Below are 15,499 nucleotides of genomic sequence, written 5' to 3'. Positions count from 1 at the left end.
TGCCGTGAATGTCAATCAAGTGACCAAAGTGACGTCATAGTGAAGATTTCTGATCGCTCATTTTTAGGATAATTTTTTCAATGCCTAGTTGGCGATCACTGACACACCCTCCGCGATCGACCGGTAGCTCGCGATCGACGTAATGGGCACCCCCGCCTTAGAGAGTGTGCATAGACACTGGGACTTCACATGAAAATACAAAAAACAAACTATTTTTAAAATCAGATCTAATTTAGTGCATGGAAACGTAGTGACTAAAGTGCCGCTCCGCAAAACAAAGCAAGCAAGGATCTCCACTGTGTGTTATCTACTTCTAAATCACTAATTCTCACCTGCATGGTGACATACCGTATAAATTACAGTTCTTACATGTATCATCCCTGCAGGATGAGGAATGGATAAACATGCTTCACTACACATCGTAGGAGGATACAATAGCTAACAGCAAACTAGCGCCCCTGAATGGAAACACATGGGTGGATTTATACAAATATCGACTGTAACAATACCAACTACCTGAGTCGTATATATTCCATATTACAATGATTACCTCAACATTTTTATGATCACAAAATCTTTTGTCATTTTTATATTGTAGTACCACCCAAAACTTAAGTAAAGTATCCGAACAACAGAAAAATAAGTGCTGGTTACATTTTAACAGGAATTTAGCTAGAACTTGTTAAAACAGAAAGTAAGCAGTTATTAACAGTAAATAAACAAGTAGATTAAATAATCCATCTATCCATTTTCTATCGCTTGTCCCTCATAATTTTGACTAAATTATACAATCGAAAATTACACAATATGTTACTGCATACGTCAGCTGCTAAATTAATAGCTTTGTAACCCAGTTTGCATATTTACTACTAAAATAAAAGTTGTCTAGTATGTTCATTATGTTATAATGCCAAAACTGTTCTTTGATTGCAGATTTCAATAAGAAACATGTTTAATGTATCATAATATTTTCTGTTAAAATAGTTTAGTTTAGTCTTTATTTGAAGGGACAATGCACAGAGACATTAAGGTCAAAGACAGATATGTTCTGCACCAGATTATAGCTAAATAGCTAATTTCCATCTGCAGTCCCTGGCTACCTAAATTAAAATATAAAAAAAAAAGCCGATTATGACATTTTTTTGTGGTCCCTTTATTTGGAAAAGTATCAAGATACATTTTGGTCCTAATACCAAAATATTGGTATCAGGACAACACTAGTAGTACTTCAACTTTAGAGCTTTGGTTCTGTATAGCAGCTCGTACTTCAAAAACTTGTACTGGGAAACAGCGTCTCCCATTGAAATGAAACAAAATCTATTTAATCAATGTTTGGCACTCCAAAACATCACAATTTTAACACGTAACACGTTTTTAAAAACTACAACTACATTTTGAATAAGAACTATTGTATAAAGAAACAATACAGTATGAAGTAGTACAAACAACTACAATAGTTTTATGAAGTAATTTAACAATAGTGTACAGTATTTACCTTGGAGAGTGGACTTCTACTGTATCTCCTTCCAGTTTCTTCTCTTTTAAACACACAATCAGCTGCTTTTCCATATTTTCATGGATAAATGTCCACTGTTTAGATATTATTTTAACGTCCTTGGCTGGTGTTATCGACTCATTCTGCTTCAGTATGGTGCAGACTTGCAGTGCTACGCTCACACTCATTTTATTTCTCCCCCATGCTTGGCACAACAAAGTTATGTCCATCTCTAGCTACAAGCATATGCCAGCTAGTAAGACTGGATGTTTTGGTCGGATCGTACGGGGTTCACTGACATTCACTACGCCAACAAGCGCAGTATTTTTAAGGTCTGCCTTCCGCCTGAGTGCAGCAAGGATAGACTGCAGCCCCCCCGCGACCCTGAATGAATGAATGAATGGATGGATGGACGGACATCACTGCCCCAAGAACGTTCACTTTGATGACACCACGGTGTGTGGATGTCAGCTGATGTGCAGCTGATTCTTTAGCCAGCTTCCAAGTTCTTGTTGTCATTCCCTTGTACTTCAACTCACTCGTACTAGTGTCACAATGTTGGCAATGGTACACAGTGTCCCCGTTGTATGACGCTCCGGGATGACGGGGTCAGGCCGCGGATGGAAAGGCAGACTGTGTCTGACCGGGCGTGGGGGCTGTGGGCTCCGACCTGCCCCGTGAAACGGCGCGTTATAAAAAGCATAAAGCACTTTTCATCTTCAAAGGCCGCACTGATGAAAGACCGTCTCGCCAAAACACTGCAGCTGCTGCATAACATTGTAAGCAGTGTAACGTTTTCACACTTAACACGTGCACGTACATGCCTTCCGGACATCGTATTAATGCTGAAAGTTTAGTGCAACGTCTGAAGAACTTAAATGCTTTTAAATAAATACATCTCAATTATTCAAACTGAGAATTTGCTTATTATTTACGAAACATATTAACATAATTTTTAAATAGATCTTACTTCAAATGTAGCATTTTTATCATTACGTCGTCCATTTTATTTTTGTTGTATAAACCTAACACCTTATAGTTAATAAATTGTAAAGTAAGCATTTAAATCTATGCAAAAGTCAAACAAAAAGAGAACGTGCAAGAATTTGAATAATGACAAAAAGCACATTTTATCGAGAATAATTGTAGTTTTATACACAGAAAACAATTTGAAATACATAAATTAAAAATTACATTGATTAATTAACATTACTTCACTTTTACCTTTTAATTAAAAACTTGAATACATCAATGAGCGAAAAGAGAGGAGCGAACGTCACTTTTCGTACAGTCGTACCTCAACATACAAATGTTTTCAGATACAAGTTGTCTTTCGGCTAATTGTTATACTTTAAGCTCAAATTCAATCCAAGTTCAAATTCAAGTTGCGAGCTTCCCCACAACTAGGTGGCGTAGCGAATGTCAGAATGAACCCCATAAAATACGCAGAAAACATCCGGTTTTACGCGGGTTGTGCAATATAGACTATCCATCCATCCATTTTGTAACGCTAGACCCTCTCGGAGTTTCAGGGGGGCTGCAGCCTATTCCAGCTGCACTCAGGTGGAAGAGAGGGTGCACACTGGACACGTCTACACCTCATCACAGGGCCAATACAGATAGACAAACGACATTCACATTCACTGACTGATGTGTTGATGTACTATATAAATTTGTCCGACGATAGAACTTTTTATGCTATCGTTGTATCGTAATAATGCATGTTGACGGCACATTCTAGCTGTGTCCCACAAATTTCACACCGACAATCTAGCAAACACATCCTCAAAGTAATGTACTGTTCTTGCTAGCGGCTAATGTGCCTCCGCAGTGCAAAGCCACTTCTCACTTCCATGGTGGCAAATAAACTACTTTTCTTGCAAGTATCATCACTGGAGGATGAGTACTAGCTGAACATGCTACACTACATACCGTAGAAGGATATGCTAATTGCTAACCACAAGCTGAAGCTCTTGAATGGTGAGTGGGTCGATACAAATATAGACAGTAACGATTCCAGGTAACCTGTTTTGAAACGGTTTTATCATCATTTATATACTAAATCAATTATCGTGATATATATATGGTTATCGCAGTAGACGTTATCGCCACATAGTTTTTAGGACATACTTACCATCCCAAGCTGGAGATGGATATAACTTTGTTTTTCCAAGCATGGGAAGGAAGAAAGTGAGTGTTGATGACAGTGGTGAGAAGAAGTGGATGATATTCATTGAATTGAAGGAAGAAATCATCAAAAACATGGCAGCACGTGTACTTTGCTATCTTGGTGAAGCAGTTGGAACGTAGCACTGCCAGTCTTCAACCTACCGAAGCAGAAGGAATCGATAAGGTCTGCCAAGGACATTAAAATAATATCTAAACAGCAGAAATGTATCCATGAAAATATACAGAAGCTGCTGCTGATGTATTTGACAGAGAGGCAACTGAAATTGGCTCGTAAATTAGGGTAAGACTGAGTTTTTTTCAGGAATTCATTAGTGTTTCTCACGTTCATTATGAAATTGCTGGCTCTCGCAACTTCTTTGGCCCCATGTTGGACAATTTTGCAGTTATACTTAAATTAAGAAAAAGAGCACATAAACTGAGTCACCAACGTGTGGGATTCTTTGTTTGGGTACTCGAGTCCGCAGAATAATACGTGGGCCATACTTAAGCTGACACAGTGGACAAAAAACTGGGCGTACAAAAACCAAGGTATCACTGTATATGACAGAATCTGTGTGCTGAGAACCAGGTTATTTATCATTTACTAAGGTATTTTTAGAAAGTGACCAAACCATCAGTAATTCTGCATACACATCGAGAAGGGGTAGGATTAAAAACACTCTTTTTCTTCCTAATTCTCTTCAGATATGTTGGATTCTTTCAAATAAACGAAACCCTGACCATTAAACAGGTGTTACCTGAAAATAGGCATGTTTGATTTGTTCAAATGTCCCCATCATCCCAGTGGGAGAGGATGAAGATGAAAACTGTGCGCTGACTGCTGACACCTGAATGCGCCTCCGTGCGCTTTTTGGCAGCCTGACAGCGTCGGAGAGCCTCGTAGGGCTTCCAGTGTGCGCGCTGAAGTAGCTCTCAGCTGTGAGAGGAGAAGCCGGGTGTCTCTGCTTTGTACCCTCTACATTTGCATGGCCTGACCCAGTTCGACGCGAGGCTAGTGGCGGGGGGAGGGGCAGGCCGGGGAAGAGCTAAAAATACCACCACCCCTCATGGTACGCGGCTTCATTGCAGTGGATCCCGAGAATTGCTATCTTGGAGTAGTTGCCTCACGGAGGTGTACAAACTGCCAGAGGGTTTCTTTAGCATGAATTGTATTCTTGCCGTAGTTACTTTTAATTGTCTCCACTTTCTGCAGATGTCCACCCGCATGTGTCGTAGCAACCTCGGATGTCTTGGAGTAGTCAAGTCTCCCTGGCGTTGGCGTGCAAAGAGTTAACCCCGGCCACTGTCACTCAACCAAACCGCGCCAGCTGCCGGGCACGGAGATCCAATGGCAATGATTTTCCGCAGTTGTGACATGTGACCGGCTCGGCAACCCGAAACTGTCCCAGCGGAGCAAATGTTGGCACGTCCCCCATCACCCCGCGGGGCTGGGGTGTCGCGATGATGGCCCGAAGGCAAACAAGAATTGCATCCAGCGGAGGTGCAGCTTTTGAAGTGAATGCTACAAAAAGCCTACTGTTCCTTCCTTTGCTTTTGGCTGTCTGCTAATTGGATGGTTACTGGTTTGATCTTCAGCTTCAAGAGGGAGTCTTTCCCTAAGTGTCCTTGAGCAAGATACCAAACGCCTAATTACTCATGATTGGCCCATTTGCACCATGTGGGTAGCCGCCAGCAGCACTGAGTGCCTTTAGCATCCTAGGGAGGAAAGGAACTGTGATAAATTTATAACAGGGACACTAAAATTACCAGTATAAGGATAAACATGCGTAATGTCGCACTAATCAATAGCTTGCTCAAATGCGATCATAAACACAAGACAAAAAAAACTTGGTTAATAGATTTCAAAGTGTGTATATTTTTGAGCACATGTAGTAATCCAAAAATCTATCAATTGTTTGTTTAATTAATTATGGTACTCACTTTATAGCCTTAGTGCATATTGTAGGGAAAGTGGTTGAAATACCATAATGTTCTTCTTACCATTACCTTCCTTTTTTACAATAAATGCACATCATCAACATGAAATTGCACTTTTATAATGTGTATTAATTAAAAAAAAACAAAAAACAAACAAACAATCTGCTGTTTGCCGGTGCACAGATCACAGCTTTTACACACGTCGCTATCATGTGCGCTCTTCTGGAGCGGTGGTGCAGAAAATATGTTTGCATATTCAAAGTTTTGGACATCCTTTGCGGTCCAGATTTGATACATTTTCATTAAACGATTATTCGAAGCAACAGAAAATAAATCAAACATTTTCTAATCGATGTATTCTATTAATTGTTGCAGGCCTACATTCAACAATAACGTGATAAAAATGCCCACTGTCATATGATATTTTCATATCGTTACATCCCAAATATGTATTGTTTAGATGCAGTGCATAACCCCCTGAGATTCAGTGTCCTCTGCAGTGGATTATTTTGTCTGAGTTACACAAAAAAACTTTTTTTGTCCTTTTATGCCCACTGCAGAGGATGCTGGTTCTAAGGAGGGTGTGCACTGTGTCTGAACCACCCTTTGTTACAATAACATCATCACATCCATCCATCTTTTTTTGTTTTCTACCGCTTGTCCCTTTTGGGGTCGCGGGGCGTCGCTGGAGCCTATCTCAGCTGCATTCGGGCGGAAAGCGGGGTACACCGTGGACAAATCGCCACCTCATCAGAATCAGAAATACTTTATTAATCCCCGAGGGGAAATTCAAATTTTCAGCACAATCCCATTCAAGGTCAGACAAACATTACAGGGAGACAGAACAGGATCGCTGACGGGTCTGCCAACTTCCGGCGCCCCTTACAAAAAAGGTGAGATACAGGTAAACAATGGGATGAAGGGTGTGGAGAAAAAATAAAATAAATAAATAATAATAATAATAATAATTGATAATAAAAAAATAAAAAAGCATCGGTCTAAGCCGATTACACGGGCAACACAGATAGACAGACAACATTCACACTCACATTCACACACTAGGGCCAATTTAGTGTTGCCAATCACCTGATCATCACAGTGGACCTTTAATAGTGCCCTGCTGACAAACCTGTCTAAGCTTCACAGCAGGCTTAGGCATTATTGACACTTACCAATGTGCTGCCTTTGGTGGTTGATGCTGTGGAATTTACAGTCTGAGAATTAATTGTTAAAGCCAGCAATAATAACCAAGGAAAACCAAATAAACTGTAGGTGTCACCTACCTTTGCAGTCTTGGGCTGGTAAATATTTTTAGCCAGCTCACAAATGCCTACATTTCTCATAGAGAATTTTGTCTCGGAAAATAGGCAAGACTGCATGTAAGGTGCATGAAATAATGATGAAACCTATTGGTATTTTTTGAGCTCACAAGCATATTCTACACAACCATCTTCCACCTTGTTATTACAAGCGGCCCTGCAATTACGCTGCATAATAAATAATAAATGTTGTCTTGTTTTTTCCATAGCAGATGGCTCCAAGTAGAATCCCAATATGTGACAGAATAGTTTCCAAGATTCTCAATGGAATAAGCTGCGAGCGTTCATTTTATGCAGCAAGCGCTATTGTGCAACATCCGTGTCCCAGTTTTGTATATTTGAAGATGTTACTCTTTGTTTTTCTAACTTAACAGCTTTGAGGAGCCCCGTCCCACAGAGATGCTGACCTTTTTAGATGAGCATTGTTAATGTCCTCTTGTCTGTTCAGGAATCTATAAATGAGTTCAGATCCAGCCAACTCTGAATGAACTATCCCAGTTGTGTCATATTGAGGCTGAATGGGCGCCAGCCGCTGGTTACAATGGGCTACTGGCGTTGAGCGCTGCGGAGCTCCCCGATGCCGCAGATAGTCTTAATTAGATTTGACGCGAGGCTTTTCCTGAAGTAATCATTCAGCGAGTCCCAGCTCACCGCCCGTGTAACTGCAGAGAAGGGAATTTTGTTCCCAGAGAGCGACCTATGTACCTGTACGTGCATGACAGAACACGTCTGCGTGAATGCTCGTCCGCATTAGCAGAATTCACTGCTGCCTCTGAAAACACACGTGGGACTTTTTGTCCGAGCATCAAATTTTAATGGTTTCTTCTTTGGTGGAATCCTGTTTACTTTGGTGCCTGCTGACAGTATAATTGCTCTTCTCGTTCTAGATCTGACTGCATGGTGATCTCTGGCTCTCTGAGTTCTCCAACGCCATGAAAGGCCAGGAAGACTCAGCGCTCCAATGGAAATGGCTGGTTTTGTAGAAACGCTGCCCTTCGACCCGCTGCCACATGACTCCAGCTGCCTCTGATGGCCTTGTCGCCTTTTTTATGGGCGCTACCTCTGTGTGCACGCTCGTGAGGATTTAAACTTTTCCAGGACACTTATTTTTATATATATTCTTTTTTACCCCTTCCGTTACCTCAAAGCTTTGCATTAACGTGGAGAGCTAGCGGGGACAATGGCAAACAACTCTTACAGCGGGGTGAAGAACTCCGTAGCGGAGGCCAACCATGATGGAGAGTTTGGCTGCACGCTCAAAGAACTGCGCGCCCTCATGGAACTGCGAGGCACTGAGGGGATAAACAAAATTGGAGAATCATACGGGGACGTTCAAGGATTCTGCAACCGGCTAAAAACCTCACCTACAGATGGTAAAGTAACCTTAGTTTAGTGCTTCCAAGCTGATGTTTTGTTGACCGAGTGCTAATGTGGTGTGCTCATAGTTTAGAAGGCGTGTCATAAGCCATGTTGCACATATCACCGGACACCTTGACATCACTTCCTTGGAAAACTCATATTTGAGGGACGGCGTGGCGCAGTGGAAGAGTGGCTGTGCGCAACCCAAGGGTCCCTGGTTCAATCCCCACCTAGTACCAACCTCGTTGTGTCCTGAGCAAGACACTTCACCCTTGCTCCTGATGGGTGCTGGTTAGCGCCTTGCATGGCAGCTCCCTCCATCAGTGTGTGAATGTGTGTGTGAAAAGGTAAATGTGGAAGTAGTGTCAAAGCGCTTTGAGTACCTTGAAGGTAGAAAAGCGCTATACAATTACAACCCATTTATCATTTATTTATATGTTAGACAGGGCCTGTCCAATTCCCCCTTGTACCCTCCCTCTCTCCTGTTTCACCTCTGGGTCTCTGGTGTGGGCATCTTAGACAGACCAGCTGTCCGCCTGGGCACAGCACCAGGCCTCAGCCAGGTTGATGTCCCACTTTTGGGCCAGCAAAACAGGAGGCTTTTAGGTCCCCAAGTCATGACCCAACCGTGTAGTGGAAGGAGTGAGTTCATATTCGAGGAAGGCGATCCTGAATTAGTCTGTCATCACCATGTTGTTCACCAGCCGGGTGTTTATTTGGCGACATTAGAGCTCTATTGGTTGACAACACCAACTTCCTTTTATTCCTGCTACTCGTGTGCTACTCCGTGTTTCAGCATCTCTCCATAGACAGTCTAGTGCCTAATCGCCAGTATGACCTTGACTGAACTCTTAAGGGAGAGGATTTTCAGTTTGATCCCAGATTAAAACGGCACCGCATATTCACTGTCGCAGCAAGAGTCCTCTGTATGCAGAGTCTCAGAGCGAGGAGGGGAGAAAAAAAATTCCCCTCGGCTCCATCTCGCCAGAGGGAATGCCGTAAATACACCACTGCATGGCAGCACGAATCACCTCTGGTTACCTCAACGACATGAGTGTGCGAGGCGCACTGTGCCATCTCCTGCTCTTCTGCCCGTGCGCGATGGTGGCAGCCGCGAGGAGGAATGGCTGAGTCTGTTGGAAGAGGCGTGAGTTGTTCTAACACGTATGAGACCGTGTCATGTTGGGGGCGGGCGGCGCTTAAAGAGTCTTGTCATGCTTTGTAACATGAGTGACACAAACCGAGGCGCGCACTCGCTTCACCTCGCCCCCGCGCTGCCAAACATCCCGAGCGGCGAGCGCGTTCGACGACGAGTGCCCAGCTTTGATATTTAACAGCTCCAATGAGCTCATTCGTCATTGCTGCGGGATTACAGGAGCTTGACAATTGAAAAGGGATTTCTAATTAGTTGGACGGTTACGTCTCAAAACCTCTTAAGCCAATCCTTCCCTAATCCTCCACATTTCCAAGCTCATTTTCTTCACCCAAATAAGTTTTTGTCAACTTTCCTGTTGCAACAGCTCCTCCATACATACATACATACTACATGCAGAACGCTTACTGCAATGACACAGAATGATAGTTGTCCAAAAGATTGATATGTATAGGCGATTAATTGCATTTTTAACAATCATTGCATTTTTAACAAACATTGTTAACAATCGCAGATAGTTAATAAAATACCATTAACTTGGAACTGTACAATTTGTTTGCTTTATGCAAATGTTTATTAAACATTGTGCTTTTTAAAACCGCTCAACACAAAATGGACACAGTCTGGTACAGACACACACTCACACACTATCTGTCACACAAACAAACATACCATATGTTCCGGACCATGGGGCGCTCCAGACTATAAGGCGCACTGTCAATGAATGGTCTATTTTTGATCTTTTTTCATATATAAGGTGCACCACCGGATTATAGGTCGCATTTAAGGAGTTATATTATTATTTTTTTTTTCTAAATTGAAAACACTTCCTTGTGGTCTACATAACATGTAATGGTGGTTCGCTGGTCAAATGTTGCATAGATTATGTTTTACAGATCATCTTCAAGCCGCTTTCTGACAGTCTCTTCCGGGTGCGCCGTTTTGTGGGCGGTCTTATTTACGTGGCTCACCTTCGACAGCGTGTTCTCCCCGTCATCTTTGTTGCACTGGTGTAACGTGCAAGGACGGGAGTGGAAGAAGTGTCAAAAAATGGAGCTAACTGTTTTAATGACGTTCAGACTTTACTTAAATCAATAACGGAGCAGCATCTCCTCATCCGGAAACAACAACACCCGAAATGTGTCCCGGGAAAAAACGTCCGACCGAAACTCTAATAACTAAAGTTCAGTGGGTGAATAATGTTAACTCACTACACTGGTATGTTTTAGCGCTTTCAGGGCAAGTTTACTGACAATATAAGTAAGAACTTTACACTACTTTATATTAGAAATGGCAACAGCGGAGAATGAATGTCCAATAACAAGAAGATAGAGAAAAATAATCATATCGACTACGGTGTCGTCACGGACTACAAAAGCGGACCTGCGCAATTTTTCAGGATTTATGCAGATCCCAAATACAGATCAGCAGGTACCAGAAGGTAAGAAACGTTGCTTTTGCATAATATTGCGAAACAAAACGCCAGATAATGTCTTACTTTATACATACACCATAATAATACTCGAATGTTGAAGCAAATCAAACGGTGTGGCTTCAGACCTTACCAAAGTCATACTAAAACATTTTGATGGATTTTTGAGCGCCGTGTGTAATGTTCTATATTTTCAATGGAACATAAAAAATGTTGGTGTTGTTTACTTGAGTCATATTGCCATCATAGTGCAGTCTACACGTATCTCTTATGTTTGACTGCCATCTACTGTTCACACTTATCATTACACCATGTACCAAATAAAATTGCTTTGAGGTCGGTAAGCAAAACTTGAATTATTCCGTACATAAGGAGTTTTGAGGAAAAATAAAGATTTTAAGTGCGCCTTATAGTCCGGACAATACAGTACTCTTTTTACACAGGCTTACTACTTCTGACACAGGTTCACTTTAAAAAGAAAGATACTGACAATAAAAAAAATTGGAGGGTAAGCATGTCTGCGGAGTGCCCTGTCAGTCTTCATGACAGTCTGGGCGGGGTCTCGACCAATAAATGGGTCAATAAACCATTTCATCGATGAATAAATGAAAATTAACTAGATAACTTTGCCGGCATCGATAAATTGCCATGTCCTTGTGTTTGTGTTTTATGTATCTCATTTTAAAACAGTGTAAAAGAGAGGGCTCACTATTAGGGCTATGAATCTTTGGGCACCGCACGATTTGATTAGATTCTTGGCGGTAACGATTCGATTCAGAATCGATACTCTATTCAAAACTATTTTAAATTCAAAATCAATACTTTTTAATAACATTGGGTGCCAGTTCTATGATTAACTACATTCCTCCATAAAATAGATACACAGCTGTGATAAGTGTCTGTTACCTAAAAGAAAACTGGGTTTGTTTAATAAAATTCTACCTAAACATTTAATTAAGTCAAATACAAATAATGCAACAAAAAAAGTACCTCAATCTTCTCTTTTTGTAAAGTAAATCTCTGCATCATATATGGACATGTACATCAACAATATGATTTGCCTGAGTGGCTTTACAAGACAGATTTAAAAAAAAATCTAAAAACATACATTTTTGATTTTTTTTAAATCTATTAAGAAACGTTACTAATGAGAATCGCAATTCTATCGAAAATGGTTTTTTTTTACACTTCTTATATGCGTCGCTCTCAGCATCTGAGTGCGTTTATTCAATAGCACAATTAAATGAACAGTGTGAATCCTCTTGTCAGTCATCCACAGTCATTGTTTCTGTGGGTTGAGGCATGACCGCTAGCTTACATTCTCAGAATGCACAAACAGCCGCACTACTCGCTAGTGAGAATTACTGCAAGGTTACCAAAATTAGGAGGAAAAATACAATTGCAAAACCAAATGTCCTTTGTGGGAATATCTTGGATTGAAACAAGTGAACAAGAGTGTGCCCAATTTGTTGGAAAGTGATGGCAAAACAGACAAAAAAAACTGAAGTTAAGAGTTAAAACTAATTGTATTGTTTATTTACTTATTTATGATATTTGAAAGTTTTTGACCTTCTAATTACAATGGTAAAACAACTAATAAGAAATAAATGTTTATTGCATTTGAAAGGAATACTTGCATTTTGTATTATTTGATATTATGTTTACATTAGTGCTTAATTTTGTCTCAAAACAATGCAGTGACAATAATGACAATCGGCAATACTTATGGGACATTATATCGTCAAGCATATTGTAATATCAGACCAGGCCTATAGTAGGGGCATGCGAATTTTAGGGCGGCCCCTTATATTCCACAATATTGATGGGTTGCAGAATTAGGGGTGTTGGCACTCATTTGGCAATTGCTGTAGAAACTTTGTCGGTTGTAGTCGTTTGTTGTTGGCTTTCCGGCATGGTCTGCTTCTGTCAGGGGTAGGGAGGGTTCTATTCATCGGCAGACAGCTCGCAGATAGCATCCAGCATTTAGGACACGACTAGCTCCAGTGATAGCTCAGCTCGCGACGGTGGTAGATGCAGATTACTTTGTTATTGTCGGAAGGGCTGACTGGTCTTGTGGGGCTAAAATTGCCATTCAAAGTGCACTTTTCTCTTACCGTTTCTGTCCTGTGTTTGCTCTCGCTTGCAGCTTCCCCACCACTGTGTGGGCCGGCGGAATTAGTGTTAACTCGTTATTGCGCTAAATCTGACAGCCATACATTGTGATTTTGGCATAATATACAACACCAATCATAATCAGGATAGGGTGGAGGAAGGCATTGACTACTTGGCAACAGGTTGTCACTTATACATGGACTGGCCTCTATAGTATCTATTTTTAGTCTGACTCTTACATTTTATGTGGTGTTTTAACACAAACTGTCACTCACCATCTAGAATGTTACAGCTCAAGGTCACAGTGTTGCAAGGCTAAGTGCGGCCACATCTCCGCACTGGCACTTGAGATGTCCTTAGATGTCAAACAGTGACCATCGTGTGCAGCTGTGATGTTCAAAAAGTTCACTGAGGTGTAGTGTTAGTATTCGGAGTACCAGCAGCAGCTTTACTCCTTAATGGAATCCCCTGAATGGTGTGCATAATGAGGCTCATTACATTGCACAAGGCCTCTCCTCATTGATATTACTGACTGAGCTCGTATTTGTTTCGCTCGTCTTCAGTTGACCAAATTTAAATATTTGGGTTTCAGCTAGTTGATCCCGTCGGTTCTGTGCTTTTGCGAGGTTTCTGTGGTTGGATTGTTGTCCACATATCGGCTTCATTGTGTTGGACGTTGCTCTTTGCCTCGGTCACAGTGAAGTGATTTGTCAGCACATTGGCTCTCTTGTGGCTCAGGATGTTAGTTCTAAAGGTGTCTGTGCAGTGACAAAAGACTGTGATCTATTTGTGGCGGGTTGCACAGTTTGCATAATTGTCAATGTCCCAATTGACAAAAAGTGAGCAAAAATCATGAAAATTACAAACTGTCTTCCGTCACTTCTTTTTGTTCGTGCTTCACTCATTGGGTTAATAACAAGGCACAGAAGAGGCTGTTTACTCCCACAATTGATTAGTTAGTGGAAAGATTGCAAACGCACATTCCTATCAGCGCCACATAATTCAAAACTCCATCCATACAATATTTTCAGTCTACTTTGCTTATCACATTTGTTCTTTTTTCAGGGACCACTTTAACGCAAAGTGCATCCTTATAAGGATGTGACTGGAAGTCCTTGCATCTAAATGTCATTCAGAGTGCATGAAAATACCCACGCTCTCCTCAGTCTCCTGCATCTTTTATTCTTGCTATCTGGGTATCATCTCGCTGTACTGGACGTAGTCATATTGAAACATCAAAAAGCAGGACTGCGGCCGTATTTCAACGGATTGTAACCTTGACCTCGTCACTGGTGACCAAAATGAAAGTACCTGCCCGAGGTCAACCGGGGACAATCGTCCAAATTAAACGGTTAATGATTAGCCGCTTGACTTGGCCCCTCAATCTGAGCGGCCAAGGTCTGCCTATTTTCTGTTTCCGTCGCGGCGATGAGGTGTTGACTGCTCTGTCACTTGTATTTATTGCGCCAGCGCAGAGGGAAAATGTGGCATAAAATTGAACCGGGTCGTAGCTGTCAGCGCGTTTTCATTAGAGGCTTAAGGAATCAAAGCAGACGGTATGAGATGGCGAGGGAGCTGCAACGGCCAATTATTGCAGGCTACACCCCGCAGCCTGTCACTCTGCTGGCAATGACTCATTGCTACACTACTTTCCGCTAACGGACGTTCAGAAAAATATGCGTTCTGGTTATGATTTTATGTGGTGGGTTTCAAATGACATTTTCCAGGACGAGTCATTGATAGACAATCTCAATTTATGTATATTTTCCCACAGGACTGCATAATATCTGAGACGCTGGTTTGCGGGACAAGGTTGTCTAATTTGCATAGTTGGCCCTGGGTGCAAAATGGCGCAAAATAATGTGAATTCCTCCCCCTTTCTTTCAGGAGGGGTCCTTTTATAGTGTGTTAATGAGCAGGAGGGGACAGGTAGGGTTGAGTAGTATAGGTTGTATTCAGTTACATGACTTTTGAACGGACAGCACCATCCAACCAACATGGCGGCTGTGAACTATCTGAGTACGCATGGGGGCCTAGTTCTTACCGCTGAAAGCAGACAAGCAAAAAATGCAAACTATGCAATTAGGGCTGGGCGATATTGCCTTTTGATTATCGCGATATTTTAAGGCCATATCGCGATACACGATATATATCTCGATATTTTGCCTTAGCCTTGAATGAACACTTGATGCATATAATCACAGCAGTATGATGATTCTATGTGTCTACATTAAAACATTATTCTTCATACTGCATTAATATATGCTACTTTTAACCTTCATGCAGAGAAGGAAATCACAACAAAAAAAAATCACTATTTTTTTCATACGGTGTTGATCTGGAAATGTTTGCCTCGGCATTTTGATGGTGTGGACGTGTGGCACCAAACGGAGATATTAACGTGCGGAGTAAGCCCTCTTTATTGTCTAGTGGGTGACTTTTCAAATGATGCTACATATTAGCAGTGTAGCCGAGTGTCCTGGGTTCGCCTATACAGTGTACTTATCTAATAAAATAATAAA

The 15,499-nt window shown here is 41.5% G+C and overlaps 1 protein-coding gene across 1 annotated transcript in view; it reads left to right on the top strand.

Moving 5' to 3' along the window:
* Positions 1-15,499, top strand: part of atp2b1a (ATPase plasma membrane Ca2+ transporting 1a) — a 68,083-nt gene that overhangs the window by 11,633 nt on the left and 40,951 nt on the right. Inside the window, 1 exon segment of the mRNA XM_072913284.1 lies at positions 7,809-8,294. Within this exon segment, the coding sequence (XP_072769385.1) occupies positions 8,102-8,294 (193 nt within the window). The 5' untranslated portion in view covers positions 7,809-8,101.

Source organism: Nerophis lumbriciformis, linkage group LG05 (assembly GCF_033978685.3).
Source record: "Nerophis lumbriciformis linkage group LG05, RoL_Nlum_v2.1, whole genome shotgun sequence".
NCBI classification, from domain to species: Eukaryota; Metazoa; Chordata; class Actinopteri; order Syngnathiformes; family Syngnathidae; genus Nerophis; species Nerophis lumbriciformis.
Note: the sequence above shows the minus strand (reverse complement) of the source record. Positions and strands in the feature narration are given on the sequence as shown.